This window comes from Caloenas nicobarica, chromosome 3 (genome assembly GCF_036013445.1).
Source record: "Caloenas nicobarica isolate bCalNic1 chromosome 3, bCalNic1.hap1, whole genome shotgun sequence".
Taxonomy (NCBI): Eukaryota; Metazoa; Chordata; class Aves; order Columbiformes; family Columbidae; genus Caloenas; species Caloenas nicobarica.
This window is the reverse complement of record NC_088247.1, coordinates 3,179,347-3,195,780: the sequence shown is the minus strand read 5'-3', so window position 1 is coordinate 3,195,780 and position 16,434 is coordinate 3,179,347. Positions and strand designations below refer to the sequence as shown.

Below are 16,434 nucleotides of genomic sequence, written 5' to 3'. Positions count from 1 at the left end.
CACAGAAAATAAAGTCTGACTTTTATGCCAAGATGGGTTCGCATTAGCTTAAAGTAGATGAATTAATTCTCATTTACAAAGCTTCTCCACCAGCTAGCCAGAAAATATCAAGGTAATTAAAACCAATTTGTGAGGTTCTGTCCCATTGAACATTCACTGCGTTTTACCATTGCTGCTAATTACAGGTGCTTTTATGCCATTGCAAAGGTGGGACAAGAAGGAGACCTTGCTGCTTGTCTTCTTCCCCACCACTTCCAAGAAGAGCAACCTCCTTGTGAAGATGAGAATGTGTTTTGCAACAAACTTTATTGACAGAGAAGCAATGAAGGACCATGTGTTGCATGTAGGACCAGCTCAGCTCAGGCTGGGACGTGGACTTCTTAGCGATACAAGTAACAGGCCTCTAACAGAGGAAAAAAAATAAATTGTATTTGCTTTCTATTTACCATTCACTTGCAAGGGCTTAATTTTGGCTAATTACTGAGCCAAGGGACTTCTGTAAACGGCACTTTATGGATAGCTCAGAAACAATTCTCTTCAGCCAGACAGATTTTTCTCGATTGCCTTTAACAACCAAAGCCCAGCATTTGCAATCCAGGTAAATAATACTGATTAGTTATATGATGCTACGCCTTCCAACAGTAGCCAAAAGATTTCTTGTCCTCTTCCTAGCTTAAGGAGACACTGAATTTGACATTTGTCATGTCCCAGCAGCTTGACATATCACCTGAGCAGCTGCTGTGGTCTCTGAAGATGCTCTTAGCCAGCTGAAAGATAGAAAATACGTTAGTTCAGCTAATAATTATCTGTAAGATTAACCCAGAGCTATCCTACCAACAGCTAAGATAATATGCAACTGAATAAGCTTCTTAGGGTTTCAGCTTTCCAAAGGGAGCAGCTCCTTCAGATGCCATGTCTTCATCTTGCATATGAGATTAGCAAGTAACTGGGCCTCATCTGACCCACCGATGTGGAAAATTTGTGGTTTTCAGAAGATTATGGCTTTTCTTGTCTGTGTTCTGGGTCTCTCATTTAATCTCTCCAGCCTCTCCATTGCTCCCCTGTCTCACTGTGGCATCTCATTTTGGTGTCTGTGTTCACATGAGTGAGATGGAACAGGTTGACCTGAGCCATGACTGTATGGGTCAGCAGCAAGAGAATAATGAGACGGTAGTTATGAATTTTATTATGTTTTGAAAAACCTTCTCTAGAGTAATCTAATTGCTATTAAAGAGATAAATAAAAGGAGACAATACTCAAGAAACACCAGCTGTGTCTTAGCCCTGGAAGGAACCTCCTTGTGATTTGCACCATTATCCACGCCTTCAATGAAGAAAGGTTTCCCCCTCAAGGCTGTCTCAGCCTCGATCCAGCCACGGTAGCTGTAAACAGACATTAAAATCTCATGGTTTGGCTTTTCTGCACAATCTTCTCCCCAGCTGATGATGCCGACCTGAAACCACTTCATGGTGTTCCAGTAGCTGCAAACCAGAGGTCCCCCGCTGTCCACCTGTGGCACAAGGAGGGTGTTATAGTAGGACCAAGTGTCTCATAGCAGCTGCATCCCACAGGCTGACTGGGAAAATCAAACTCTATCCCGATTTCGTGACAAGGAAATTTTGGACTCAAAATTTCACCGCTCAGCCCTGAGATCCCCGCAGAACAAACAGATACAGAAGGTCAGAGGAGGAGATCAGTCAGAAGCTCTGTCCCAGCGCCATGCCCTGTCCTTCTCAGCCTTTTCCACGTGCTCCCATGGCCTCAGAATGACGCCTGAATCCTGTCACCAAGAGACAACATCCAGGAGCAAAAAGGGACATTCGCTGTGACCGCTCATCCAGTCCTTCACTCTGCAAAACTGGGGCACGTAGATGCTGGGTACCTGCCACTGTTAGTTTTGGGGGCTAGCATCCAGAAATTGCACACTGATGAGCACTGATCCTGACAAATCCTTCTTGCAACCACACTAATTTCACTAAAAACTTGCCCTGCTACCGCAAGGGCAGCCTCCCCTCATGCAGTCCATGCAAGCCTCCAAATGCAGATTGCAGCCACCCTGCCAAGAGGAATGTCCCTGAACACCAAGAGCACGTCCAGTTGCCCGTCCAACCTCTGTGTGCAATTTCTGAATATAACCCAAGGGAGAAGAGAAACCAGCACAAAATGCACCCAGCCAGGTCCACCATGTTCCTGACAGTGATTTTCACCTTCAGTGCTGTGCAGCCCCTGCTCTAAATCAGACAGTTTCCTTCCACAGTGGGTTTGAATCTTTTTTCTACCCTATCTCCAGTGGCAAATAAGAAATTCGACACTAGCCCATTTCCTGAGACAGACATCTTTCTTGGGAAATGCTGTCCTTCCCTCTTTGCACGCTACCTTGAGAAATGTCTTTGTCATTAATGTATGAGCCCCCTTCTGCCAGCAGCTACCCTGAGCAATCACACATTAATTAATGAGTGAGGAAGTGGCTGCAGTTGATGGCAGAATTCCTACTCCATTAGACAGAGGGTCCAAACCCAGAATATGTTTATCTATTTTTTTTTGGTTCAACATCCATACAGGAAGGAAAAAAATAACATAAACGCAGAGCAATTGTGGCTTCAGCATTACTAGAACCACAGAATCATTTATGTTGGAAAAGATCTTTAAACTGATCGAGTCCAAAAGTAAATTCAATACTGTTTGCACTGCAATGGTGTTATTGTAGCTACATGTCTGCATCTCACCCAGTGCTGCTGGACCTTCTTCCGACTCAGAATCTCAAGATGTTTTCCAATCCTGTTTCAGCCAAAAATTCGCATGAATCGCACAAGTGGCCTTGCAGTGACCTTGGATTCATGTGTTATCAGTGACCTTGGCGATGGCATCCTGTTTAAATGAATGAACATCTCCTAGGCTGTACGCACAATTAAATTACTGGGAATTTTACCGCTAATTCCCTCAGGGCAGGAACAGGCCAAACGTGTTATCCCGGTAGTGAAAACAAGGCGCTTTGAGCCTCCTACACAAAGATAATAAATGAAATCGAGAGAGTGGGAGCCGTTCGCAAGCTGGTGATGCAGCCACGGCTGACGATCCCTTGTTGGTGACATGTCGGAATGCATCACGCTGATTTTTCGTGATACAGAAGATTTTTAGCGCTGGCGCAGCCCCCGTGCATCATCGGGGCGGATCGGTTTCCAAGTGTCCAATTCGGAGGCTGTTCACCCTTGCAAAGGACCTTTCTCCCAGGGCGCTTAAATACCAGTTAATTCCTGATACCTTGTGACTGTCCTTGGGGGGAAAAGTCTTATCGCATTTCATAGCAGAGAAAACCACAGCAGAAAAGGGATATGATTTGCACGAGGCAATGGCAGAGCCAGGAACCCCTATTCAAAATACAGATCATGCGGTTTTCCTTTCAAATCACAGCTGCTTTTCCCTTTTTACCTCTTTAACCGTGTTCGTTTTTTTCTCTGCCCAGTCTGCAGGGCTTGGGGACTGTCAGCTGCAGAAAGCGATTCAAAACCTGGGCAGAGAGGGAGTTAGTCAAGGCTGTGAAAACTCAGGCAGCAGCTGCAAATCCATCTCTCTCATCCACAAGCCCTGAGACTGAAATCCTGCTTCGGATCCCTAAATCCTCCTTCAGATCCCTTTCCACGTGGGCTGAGCTGGTCTGCTCCATGGCTGCAACATCTAACATGCCGTTTTTCTTAATTTCAGCTACGTAAGTTGTTGATTTTATCACAAAGTGGGCTAAGTCATCCTCTCCATGTGATAATCTCACTCACATAATTATAGCAGTACCCCAGATGAATCAGTAGCCTGGTTTTTATAGGCCTAAAGACAGAGAAAAATAAACTCAGTTCTCGGGAACTTCTGAATATCCCTGTATTCACCTTAAGCTCTCAAAAACATTGGTCCAAGGTTTTCCATCCTTTTGTAGGAGAGTGTGTGGGAGGAACAAGTTTTGAGCACTGCTACAATTATCTGTGATCTTTCCGATAGCACTAATTTAATCAACGCTCAGGTTAATGACTCTGAAGATCAAAGAACTTATTAAATGCTGCTTGCAGCCTCCTGTATCCTGGTGGTGAAATACTTCTGGTCAGCAACATGCACCAGTTACCTGCTCCTGCTCTTCAGTCCGAGTGCCAAGTTTCTGGCCAGCAAAAAAACCTAAAAACAGCGTCTTTGGTTTTGTTGCATGTTTCTTGTCTACTGGACGATTAATGAAAAGCAACCACATCAAATCAAATCTGGTGCTGAACTCATGCCTTCCACAAACACATGTTAATCCTCCCATTAGGAGAGGTGAGAGCAATGATATATTCACTGATAAATAGTTCTGGCTTGTATAAAAATTGTCACTGACTAACAAGGCGCTTCGTTCACTGAAGCTGATCAAAAGTTTCATCCTTTTCACCGCAGCCAAAGCCTTTCTGTGAACATCAGGAGCCTTTCTTCTGACTTTAGTGGGCTTCGGATAAGGAGTGTGATCTTCCTTTCGTGTTTGTATTCACGTCTGCAACATGATAATTGATCAGAACAAACACATTCAGTCGCGTAAATCTTCTTAGGTGGGAGAAGCTCTGGGGAAGGGAGAACAACCCATCTGATACTCATTAGGTGGATACACAATCCTTGCAAGTCATAGCTGGTTTCATTTTCATCTTGATAAGCCCTGTGTAAATTGGAGAGAATCAGCGTGTGAATAACAACACTTGCCATTTGAGCTGCCCTGGCTGCAGGAAGGAAAGGCTTTTGCAAACAGATGATTTCTTCAGTTATTTCGCCATAACAAGCTGTCTTTGGAGAAAGGTGGAAGGAAGGAGGCTATGGCCATTTTTAAGATGGAGGTGTTGAAAATGAACCAGGTAGCACAGGGCACCTGGACTCCTTTCATAGGATCCCTCTGAGATCTCAGGTGAGAGCCTTCAGCTCCTGTGTCCCTCCATCCCCTTGATGGAAAATAAGCGAACAAGACCTCTCTACTCCATCCGCACAGATGTCAGCAGGGTCCATTAGTAACCATAGTGGCAAGGACTTAAAGGCGGTTATAATGCATCTGGCCAAAGACCCATGTGGCCGCGACTGCTGTCTCTGACAGTCATCTGTAGCACGTGCTCAGGAAAGGAGAATGAGAAACAGGGCAAGTATTTACAGGGTTGTATTTACATCACGGTGGTTAATAGCCTTAGAGAGATCTTCATCCAGGAAGTTGTCTAATTGCTTTTTGAATCCATTTATCCCTGAGGATAACTACCCACAACATCCTGGTCAGCGACTTCCATAGTTTAATTATCTGTTGGATGAAAAAAACACTTCCTTCTCTTTGTTTTAAATCTGCTGCCTGATACGGCCATCTGACACTCCCTCCTTCATGAGTTTTGAACAGCAGGGACAAGGGGACAGCTCTTGACTGTTCTTTCCTTGCTGTTCATGACTCTAAGAATCCGTGTCATATCCCCTCCAGATATCTCTTTTACATGCCTCAGAGTCCTGTTCTGGTATTCTCCTTTCCATCAGAAGCCATTCCATATCTCTGTTCATCCTTCCTCCTCTACTCTTCTAAAACTACTACTTATTTTCTCAGGTGGTGTGGCCAGGAACCGCACACAGCACACAAGACGTAGGCTCCCAAGATTAGCGCCCTGGCGCAAGATGCATTTACTTTGCTACCTATTCCTTTCCTAATAATTCAGAATGCTCTCGCCGCCTTTCTGACCCACACAGAGCCTCGTGCTGATGTTTTTGAAGGACTATCCCCAGTTACTCCAAGATCTTTTTACATAGTAAATAGCTAATTTAGACCCTATTATTGAGTGCGTACAGCTGGAGTTGCTTCTCCCTATATTCGTTTCTTTGCCTTTATCAACTGTGAACTGCACCTGCTGGTTTAACTGCCAGTCACTCAGAATAACGAGATCTTGCTACACCTCTGCATGGTCAGTTTTAAATTTGACCATTCTGAATAACGCTGTGGCACTGGACAACTTGGTCATCTCAGCGTTTGCCCTCCTTGAACACAACAATTCTTTGCACGGATGCCAATAAAACTCCCCTTGCGAGCCCATTTCTCCCATTAAATCCTTCCTCCATGTTGCCTCCCTTTCAAAACGAAGCCCTTCTACTTCACGATGGTTCAGTTTCTCCTTGAGCCTTGAACTCTCATTAAAAGAGTTTTGGAAATCTCAGTGCGCTCTATCAGCTGGATCACCCTCTGCCACATGCTTGTCGACTCCTTCAAAGAATTTAAATCTGCCTGTGAGTCATGATTTTCCCTTAAAGCTGTATTGACTCACTATAATCGAATGAGAAGCGGCTCCTCTGAGTCATCACACCCATTCCCCCACCTCCAGGGCAAGCACACGGTGGGTGGGTTTTTTGTGTTCAGCTGGATCCAGAGATGTTCTGCTCCCCACAGCTTCACTTACCAGACAAACAAAGTAATGCTGGAACCCCTTGCTGCAAAGCAAACAGCTTCTAGTTTGAGGGACCAAAAACTACGACCCAGAGGAAGAAAGCAGAAGCGACATGCGACACCATCAGCATCCCAGGTCCTTGCAATAGGAAGGAATGTTTTTGACAGATTAAAGAATTAAGCCACTACAGCCAGCACGTGTTCAGATGTCTGCCCATGTCATAAAATGATAAAATGATGAAAGCCCTATAAAACCATGGGACACAGGAGAAGTGTTCTGATTCCAATGAGCTGTACATCAAAGCACCCTTCAGAAGCAAATTTAAGAGACTGCAAATGCAGAAATGCCTTTCTACTGCTTTGTTCTGGGTCTTCCCAGGATACCTTCCCATTTAGACCAACCTGCCCCTTAAGGAAAAAAATCCCACTCCATCATGTTAGCAATAGTTCAGTGATGGAGAATCCATCACGAGGTCTGGAGAGTGGATCGCTCTCTTCAATATTAAGATAAAATAATAATTTTTTATAGTTGGCAATACCTTTGAACTGAAACGTGGTTGGCTTTGACTCCTGGCCCCCAGGAGATCTTTGTCTGACAGGCAGAAGGGCCTTTAACCTCAGACCTCATGCAAATACTCCACCACGTCATCACCTATCCACATCCATTCAGATATTTTGAACAGTCTAAGGGATTGACCAGGCTTTGCTGGCTTGTGACCTTTTCCTTGAGTCGAGGAAGTGGGATGCTAATGGTATATCCTGGGATATCTAAAATTACACGGGAGACCCACATGAAGGTAATGGTCCTACCTCGGAGCCATGAGTCTCTCCCTGTGAGCGAGACACCTTGGACTTGCTTTTAGTTAATAGGAAGCAATAAGCAGTCATACAGGGAATTATTTTAAAATAGAGAGTTAAAACAGTCTCAATGACTCATATGTCAGAAGTGGTTTTTTCCTCCCTATTGATGTAAGGATGATTTGGTAGATGCAGATGACTACAAGAAAGACATTTGTATCTGGCCAGATAAATCCCACCCAGGGCTGTACAACAACTACTGCTATTGTATAGTTATGCAGGGTGAGAGCCCTGAGCATCCCAGATGCTATAAAGGCATTTGCCCTTTCGAAAGTGCTGACAGCGTGTGTGGGCAGGACATATTACAGGTGAAGGAAAGAGGTGCTTCTCTGCCTTTTTCACAGAACTAAAGAAATTAAAACCCAGAGCCCTAGATGCACCCTAGCATCTTTTCAGATATTTATCAGGGATGGCCAAGATTATCTCCTGCTACAATTTGTGGAAGGGGTAGATACCTTCAGCCCCTGCCTCAGATCAGCCCTACACCAGTGCGGGGCATGGTGAGGCTGAGCTGGAACCATCCCATACCTTGTTTGTGGCCACACAATGACTCCTTCCCATGCAAGTCAGGCCAGGGACTGGGCCCCCCTTCATCTGCTGCTGACCTGAACTGTACGTGAACTGTGACTTCCAGCTGAACACACTCTGTCCTAATCACCCCCACAGACCTCCTTTGCAGAAACTCTCTGAAATATAATTGGGCCATTTACTGAATTTTGTCTGGATGGGCAAGACACTGAAAAGGCATTTGGTTTGTGAGTCTCTTATACTCTAATTATTGCTCAAGTTACCATTGCATCAGAGGCTAACAAAAGATGCTTAAGAAAGCAAGGAATTAGACATCAATTGTGGTTCATGGGGTCATGGAAGAAATGTAGCACACAAAAAAATAACACATAGGCCATCTCTAGTGTCTGTTCTGTAGCACTTGTACCCCATGAACATCCATTAATGCTAATGTTTATGACTAAATAGAACTATAAGTCAATTACAGATCCTGTTAGTGTTAATTCACAGTCAATCTATATATTTGTCTGCAGAACCGCTAGGGAATTGGTATACAATAGATTTTTCTTTTTAAGTGAATGGATTTTTTTTTTAACTACAAATACTCGGGAGCTCTGCTATTCAATCTCCTTGAGTTATTATAGGAATATGGTCGGTGATCCACAAATTAGTCCTGTCTGGTCCTAGTACGATGGCAGCTGGTGAAATGTCTGAGCTTTTCTGTTAATGCCCTGTTGCCACATGGGGGTATTAAGCCAGTGGTCAGTAGGATAAACCTTCTACATGGTGCCTCAGTGAAGATATCTGTGTGGCCTCAGTTACTCATAAACCAGATTGCTGCAACAGTGAAAATCTAGCACAGAAATAGCACACAGTGCAAAGTCCTAGGATGGTAGTCCTTTGGCTCCAGATCAGGATCATGTGGACCTACAACCTTGGTTCTAGGTGCAACTTGCCCATCTTAGCCTGGCTCTGGACATGAACAAATGCATCCCGATTCTCAGCAAAGCTCAGGTAAGGTTAACATAAGGCTTTTGTCTGCTTCATGTCCAGATCCACCATGCGCCCGTGCAGTGAATGCCTTCCAGGTTTGCTGTGACCACCAGCAAGCTTGGTATCTCCAGGCCTTGTCTCCTGACCAGTGGTCTCTGCCTTGCCTGCACTGCTGCTCCTTCCTGGGCTCAAAATTGGGGGGCCAAGGTCCAAAGTGATCCTGCCCCATCCCTGGAGACATCCCAGGCCAGGCTGGACGGGGCTCTGAGCAACCTGAGCAGGGTGAAGATGTCCCTGCTCTTTGCAGGGGAGCTGGACTAGATGAGCTTTAAATGTCCCTTCCAACCCAAACTATTCTGTGATTCTAGGATTCTATTCTGGGTGGCTCCTGACTCATGCAAAAGCTTGAGCTGTGTCTGGAGATCACCCAGGAGATGGCTGGTTAGCATAGACAATGTGGCAGATGCACCTTCTCCTCCCCACCTCCTGAAAGTACCAGAAACTTCTAAACATATAGACCTCTATAGCCATGCACACGCCCCTTGGTTGACAGACAGGGCCCTTGACCAATGAAACACCTCAGCTGAGAGAAGTTTCTGGAGCACTACCATAAATGACCACAGCTCAGATTTCACTTAGAACATAAATGGAGCTAGTGGAGAGCTTTGTTGAGTTGCTCTTGTTGGAGTATTGGGTTTGCAGCTGAAGACTCTCCTGCTTAGATTGGGATCCCACCTAAGGAAACTTCCTGGAGGATGGAGACACCTTGCTGAATTGGTAAGTGATTGTATCTTCTGTGTATCCTTGAGAGTCCTCACTTTGACATAGAGTGGGAAGATGTGCATTTTGAATCATCATTCTAGAGTTTTGGGATCTCTTGAGTCTGAATCAGCTGTGTAGTAACAGATCTCCTTACCAGTATCTGAATCTGTGTTTTATAATGTTGTTGGAGTGCTGAGTAATTTTGGATAAAACCTGTTTCTAGTTGGATCTCTGCTAAACAGTTGTGGTTAGAATAATGTCTCTTTGCCTAAATTGATTTTTGGGGCGCTTCTGCAACACAGCCAGATTTCTGTACCAGCCTAGCAAGGCCAAAATGTGCCCCACCTGATTTCAGTCAGTGCCTCCCCGAAAATAATCCATCACCAAAATGCTTCCCCTCCAGCAAATTAGCAAACTCTGATGAAAAGTCACGTCCCTTGTTTCTCTCCCGAAGAGATACACTTCTAGCTTAGGGTATGGTTTTGTCTTGCTGTTGTTATTTCAGGTTATGGGACATTTCTACCTGGTCAAGTTTCCAGCTGCTGGGTTGTGAGCATTATCACACATGCAGTCATTGTGTACTTCCCCTGATATGAAAACTCACATTTCTAGTTCATTTCTCAGACAGCTCTAACATTATTGTAGATCAAAACAGCACTCTCATCATCTCTCTGAATACAGGAGATTCATTTTGCTGGGTACAAGTGCTCTTGGTGTTTCACCAGCATAATTCAGCCATGGAACTTAAAGCTGGGCTGGGAAGTGCATTCTTTAATCATGTTAATGTTAGCCTGTGGCAGTTTTCTTTTTAAAATTTTTGATTGAATTTAATGGAGGTGAAAGTCACTGGATGAATGGTTTCCTAGACAGATGCTTCCTGGCTAATAAAAAAATGATTTTGCAAAGCTTCCCCTCCACTGCCCAGCTACGGGTCCAGTTTGCAATGGCTTTGCTTTTAAAAAGATGCATGGATGAGGTTCTCAGGGACATGGGTTAGAGGTGGACTTGACAATGCGAGGTTAATGGTTGGATTCGATGGTATTAAAGGTTTCAACCAAAATTATTCATGATTCTATGCATGTGTCTGCCCATCTGTCCCCCTGCAAATACATGCACATGTCTAAGAAAACTCTTGCCCAGTGGAGGATGGAGACTTTAGTCCTGAAGCAGAGGCTGCAGGAGACCCCTGTCCTCATCAGGCTCTTAGAGGAGAGAATAGAGGTTGGATACTATGAAAGGAAAGATGGTTTTGGGCTTTCAGACTTTGTTTGACATCAGGGCAGCAATCCTGCAGGTGAGAGTATGTTCTGAGTGAGGTTTTCCCACATTTGGGTGTTTGTCTCAGCTCTCTCCCCTTAGCAGTCCCTGATATCAAATATCACTTTAGAATTTAAAAATACTCTTTAAAATTTAGCTTGAAAAGTCCGTCATCCTGTATCACTAACTCCTTGCAATAAGATGTGACAAGTTCTTGTACCCACAAGTGTCAGCAAAGGACATCTGGGTCAGGGCCAAGACGTCAACTGAGAAAGGTTTCTAATATTCAAATCTAACACTCCTGCATTAAGTTTCTCTCCCAATTCCTTTGCTTTGATGCTCCTGGACAGATTTTCCTGTCTCCTTTCAGTATTTAATGTGGTGATAGAGCAGCACTGCCTGGCCCAGGGTTGAGGGGACACCAGGCAGGAGGAGGATGCAGCCCATGTCATGCTGGGATGTGAGACCTCACCTCCCATCACTCCAGCCACTGCACAGCTTGGCTACAGCAGACACTGGGTTTTTAAATTGCTATGAGGTACCAGTCCAAATTCCTGTGCTCAGAGCCATCAAAAACTGTCTCCTGTCCACGGGGACTTGTTGGGACCCACGCTTTTCCCACGTCCTCCTTGCAGCTCACTTGCAGAGCTCCCGCCTCTCTCTCTGCAGGGAGGGAATCAGGGCAGTGTGTTGTCATCGCTTAAAATAATGAATCCCGTCTGCAAATGCTAACATCAAAATATGTAAATTCTTTCAGTTTTAGGTCAGTCTGCTCATATAACAAAGATAAGAGTGACTTGCAAAACACCCGATCATGAACTACAGACACTACTAACCTTGCAGTTTTAGACGTTTTGAAGCCCCCCCAGTTAGTTGAGTCTTGCTTTAACACACATCTCAAGATTGTTGGATAAAGTGTCCTTTAGCTGCATGTTGCACATTAATATGCTAAAAGGATTATGTAATGCAATATGCAAATGCGTGACCAGTTGGGTGTGAACGTAGTGATAAGATTTTGTATATAATACCTTTTACTTTTCTTGCTCGTATGCTGGCTTTATTCCAGCAGTCAGACTTGCGCAACTCTGTAATAAACAATATCTTGTTTATGTGTGCTAAATTTGGCTCTCTCGTATGCACGCTGGGTAAAGAACTTTGGTTTTGGGACAAGCGAGGAGACCACGAGAGGCTCATCCACCCAACAAGGTGTTCCATTTCCAGCACCACCACAGCTTTCCAACTTCAGGTTGCAGGCAGTTCCTTGACCTCAGGCATCCTGCCTTGGCCTCCTGCAGAGAAGCTTTAGCAACTCCAGGAAGCTGTGGGAAGGGTCAGTGTTCATTATTGAAGCAAAGGTGCTTCTCCTCCAGTGTCTCTGTGCCCCCGTAGGCAGCCTGGCCATCCAGGAGCCTGTTTAGTTTACCTGGCAGGAGCTTTTTTCTCCTTTCTCCAGCTCAGCACACACCACGTTCTCCCCTAGCTCCGGCATCCGCTCCAAACACTGCTCCCTGCTGATGAGCTTCATCCGCGCTTTCTGCAGCAGCTGGGATGCTGGCACCGCAACCTCTAACCAGCAAGCGAGAAAAGAATGATTAACAAACCCTGAACGATTAACAAACCCTGCAGAGCAGCACAGGCTTGTGAGGGTGTAACCACAGCTGGAGATGAGCACTTTGGACTGCTCCAAGCTGAATTTGTAAAGCATCCTATGGCAAGAGCGCCTCAGGGCACAACTGTATGGTCTTCAGGTCATGGGGGCTTACAGGGGCTGTCCCAATGTTAGCAAAGATAAATTTGTGCTCTTGACTTTATGCCAGCCTAGGAGGTGGGTAAGTAGGTAGAGAGGGGGGAGGTGTTAACAGGAAAAGCTGAAATCTTGTGAAGTGGAGGCTTGCTAAATAGGATTTTAAAAAATCACTTATTTTTGTAGACGAACTCTGGTATAGCTGGAAGGACCCAAAGGGATGGCTGACCGTACAGGTCTTGGTGATGACCGGGGACAAGCTGTACTTCACTGCTTGGGTTTCTCACTCATGGTTCTGGGGAACTCAGTTTGAGGGATTCTCCCTAGGGTCCTGTGAGACTCCCGCAAAGGAAAGTCCACTGAGCTTTCCCCAGAACAGATGATCTTGTTATCTCAATGCTCTCTTGGGGGGCTGTGAGGCCATGCTTCACCCGGGGGACCAGCTGTGTCTTTCACGAAGTGGCTCTCTTCCATTCTTTAAGATGGAAAAAAATCCACAAGAAATTGCAGTGGCCACCATCAAGCAATAAAAAGACTGAAAATACGCAGGGCTACTTGGAAAACCCACTGATTTCACTCTTTAAAGTGAACCTGAATCTGAAGGATAAAACTGGCTTTTGGAGGATGTTGCTGCTGAAGAGACCTACGGATTTTCAGAAACTCCTGCCATATTTCACTGAGCTAAATGGTCCTGGTGCCTTTGGGAAGGTGGGACTCGAAGGTGAAGTGTAAAAGGCAGAAAGTTATCGGGTCCCTTTCCCACCTAACATGGGGCAACTCCATGCAAGTGTCAACAGATTGAAAGGCTTCAATGGAGGCATCTCCAAGGAGGTGGCTCAACATGAGTCATCATCCCTGGAGGTGTTTAAAAGATGCATAGATGAGGTTCTTAGGGACATGGTTTAGTGACAGTGTGAGGTTAACAGTTGGACTTGATGGTCTTGAGGGTCTCTTCTCACCAAAATGCTTCTGTGATTCTAAGAGTTCTAGTTGCAGTTGAAAGGGAGTCAGGCTAGTGCCACCTGAGGTGCCAGCTGAGAGATGTCCATCTACAAAAGCCTGGTAGAGACAAGAAATGACGCATTTTCCCCTGCTGAGGAACAGTGCCTCATACTTTTTGGTGTCGCCCACATCACACATCCCTCTCACCAAACTCAGCTTCTACTGTTTTTCTTCTGAAACATCTCCCAGGGCTGAGCACATTGGCCCCACGCAGGATGCAATTTGGAGAGCAGAAGCAATGTCAGCTCACCCAACAGCAGGAGACCCATCTCCAGAGCCATGCCATGCATTTTGCAAAGAGACCAGCTAAAAAAAACCCTGCCAAACTGTAGAGCGACTCTGCAGCAGATCCCTGTTTTTCTGTTTCTAGGAGCACGTTACCTTGGTGAAATGGGAGAGTTTCACAACTATAACACAGTGTTGTGTTGCGTATTACTGTTATGTGAGGCAAATAAAGCCTAAAAAGAAAAATGCAGAGTTTCAAAGATACCATAACCCTTTGGAGCAGAATAACAAGTATTAAATGGGACATCGACTTACTACATCCTAGGAAGGGCTAAGGCACCACGCTGCCCACTCTGTCACAATTAACTCTTTCCAATAATGAAATAACTCATTAGCCATTTAGTGACATTTGTTCAGGACAGACATTTTGGGTCACAGTCAGTGCTGGAGCTGCTTTCATTAGGGCTTAAACAAGAGCAATTAGCAGTAGCTCTCTGCTGTTCTAAATGAGTGAAGAATAGGGGTGGCCAGTACCATTTAATCAATCTGGTTGGCATTAAACCAAAGACAACCCTAGACTTTTGTTTCCCTTATTCCAGACCACTTCAGACCCAGCCTAACTTACCCACCAGGGCGGAGCTTGTCTGTCTTTGGATGCCAAAAAATGCATCCAAAGTAAGGCTGAGTTCCTGCAGAGCAAAGGTAGGTGAACAGAGAATTGATGGAAGTGCAGAGGCTGTGAGGGTCTGGATATGTTTACCAGGGAGGTAGAGAGTGGAAGTCAGTGCGGATAACCCCTCCTGGGAGAGAATATCTACTTTAAATGGGTAAAAACCGGCTTCCATTAGCAAATAGATCTCCCAACAGCATCTCACCTGAATTTGTGGTTCCCCACCCAGTAGCCCAGCAGTGTTGCCACGTATTGATGTCGTAAATGAAGGGCAAGCAGATGGGCATCTTCTCATTGCTGAACTCGATGGGAGAGCTGAGCAGGATCAGAGCGATATCGTTTTGCATGGTCACACTGTCGAAGTTTTCGTGGAGGATCAAGCTGTCCGGCTTATGTTCTTCCAGCGGGAAGCTGAGGTCAGTTCCCCCCACCACAACAGTGAGATCTGGTGGCCTTAGAAGCAAAACAAAAGCAGTGTAGACATAAGCAAACATGAAGGCTTTGTGTTACAAAGGTTGGTACTTCCTCCCCCGAGCAGGTTAGGGTGGCGCTCAGGAAGTTGGAGGGTCAGGTTAGCTATAAATACCGCAGAAATCTACCCTCGCTTCTAGGCAAAGCTCATTTTCAGGGGAGAACAGATGGAGGAGGCTGGATTTTCAGCATCGCTGCCCCGAGCCAGCTGCTCCAGGTTGTGGTGCCACAGGTTGTTTGTCACTGAACAGCCCCAGCTCTTGGACCTGCCAAATTTTGGAGGGGAGCTTACAGAGGGCTGGACTCTGCCCCTGAGAATTGGATGGGGTTGATTTATCTAGAAATCGATTTTTTTTAAAAAATCAGACTCTCCATGGGGTTTTGCTATATGAAAACAAAGGTAATTTGGGGGTTGGAATAAGCTGGAATGGAATATATCTCTTTTTACAAGGTACCACAATGTGTGTATGCATACAGGAAATACTTGGTGCCATCAGAACAGCATCATGGGCACTTACACAAGGCTGCTCGGACCGTCCTTCAAAATATTCCCCTCTGCAGCTCCTGGTTATGCAGATTTCTGCACATTTCTCTCATAATACTCCCCACAGGAGACAATTCCTGTTTTCAGGACTCTCTGGCTCAGTCACATTTACTATGCACTTGACCCCGAGGACATACATATCCTACACCCCCAAGGAGAAAAGTTACCAACCCATTGTGCCTGGGCTGTCCTCGCTTCCCCTGAGTACTCACACTTCTTCTGCAAAGCAATGGGCGGCGGTTAAAATCCACAACGCGCTGATCATGGTCCCTCCGCAGATATGTTTCCCGTTGCTCTGGATGCTCACGTGCCATGGGAACTCCCCAGCCTTGGCGTATCTTCCCCCTGCGATCTTCTTGCCGGTCAGCTGAAAGGACTCGAAACCTGGTCGGAGGCCACACTCTGGGTACAAAACGAGACACGTTGCCCATGTACAGCAGTGTCACTGCTTGTGCCGCTAAACTTTGGGGTCTAGCAGGGCCATAGATCATTTTCCATAAGCAGGTTGAATAAAATTGTTCAGTGCATTTGAGTCAAATTCAGCATCAGGCTCTAGTACAAGCTGTACTCATATGCCATCAGGTACAAGGAACAAGCCCAAGCTGATTTCATTTACCAGTACATGTATATCCCACAGGGCTGGTGATTTCTGAACATAAAAAGTTGAGAAGAAAAGAAAAACCTGCATGGATGCTGCTGGTCAGAGAAGTTAAACATAAGAGGATGAGGAGCAGCATTTCACTCCAAGTCTTGGACCAACATTCTTCAACAGCACTCAGAGCAGTGATGCTTTTGTAGACACCTCAGGACATCTTCCCCATTCCATGTTCTCACTGAAGGCAACACTTCTTTGCTGGGGAAACCAGGATGTGACATCACACAATCCATTGCACAGAATCAGAGAATCACAGAATGTTTAGGGTTGAAGGGATCTCTGGAGATCCCCCAGTCCAACCCCCCTGCTCACGCAGGGTCACCAGAGCAGATCACACAGGTCG

General features: G+C 45.5%; 1 protein-coding gene across 1 annotated transcript; it reads right to left on the bottom strand.

The window, feature by feature from the left end:
- Window positions 1-1,207: 1,207 nt before the first annotated feature.
- On the bottom strand, window positions 1,208-16,173 carry LOC135987774 (serine protease 55-like). The gene is made up of 5 exons (XM_065632921.1): window positions 16,119-16,173; window positions 15,649-15,838; window positions 14,627-14,874; window positions 12,204-12,346; window positions 1,208-1,510 (listed from the first exon to the last, which is right to left on the bottom strand). Exons 1-5 carry the CDS (start codon window positions 16,171-16,173, stop codon window positions 1,208-1,210), a joined length of 939 nt encoding a protein of 312 aa, XP_065488993.1.
- Between the last annotated feature and the right edge of the window lie 261 nt (window positions 16,174-16,434).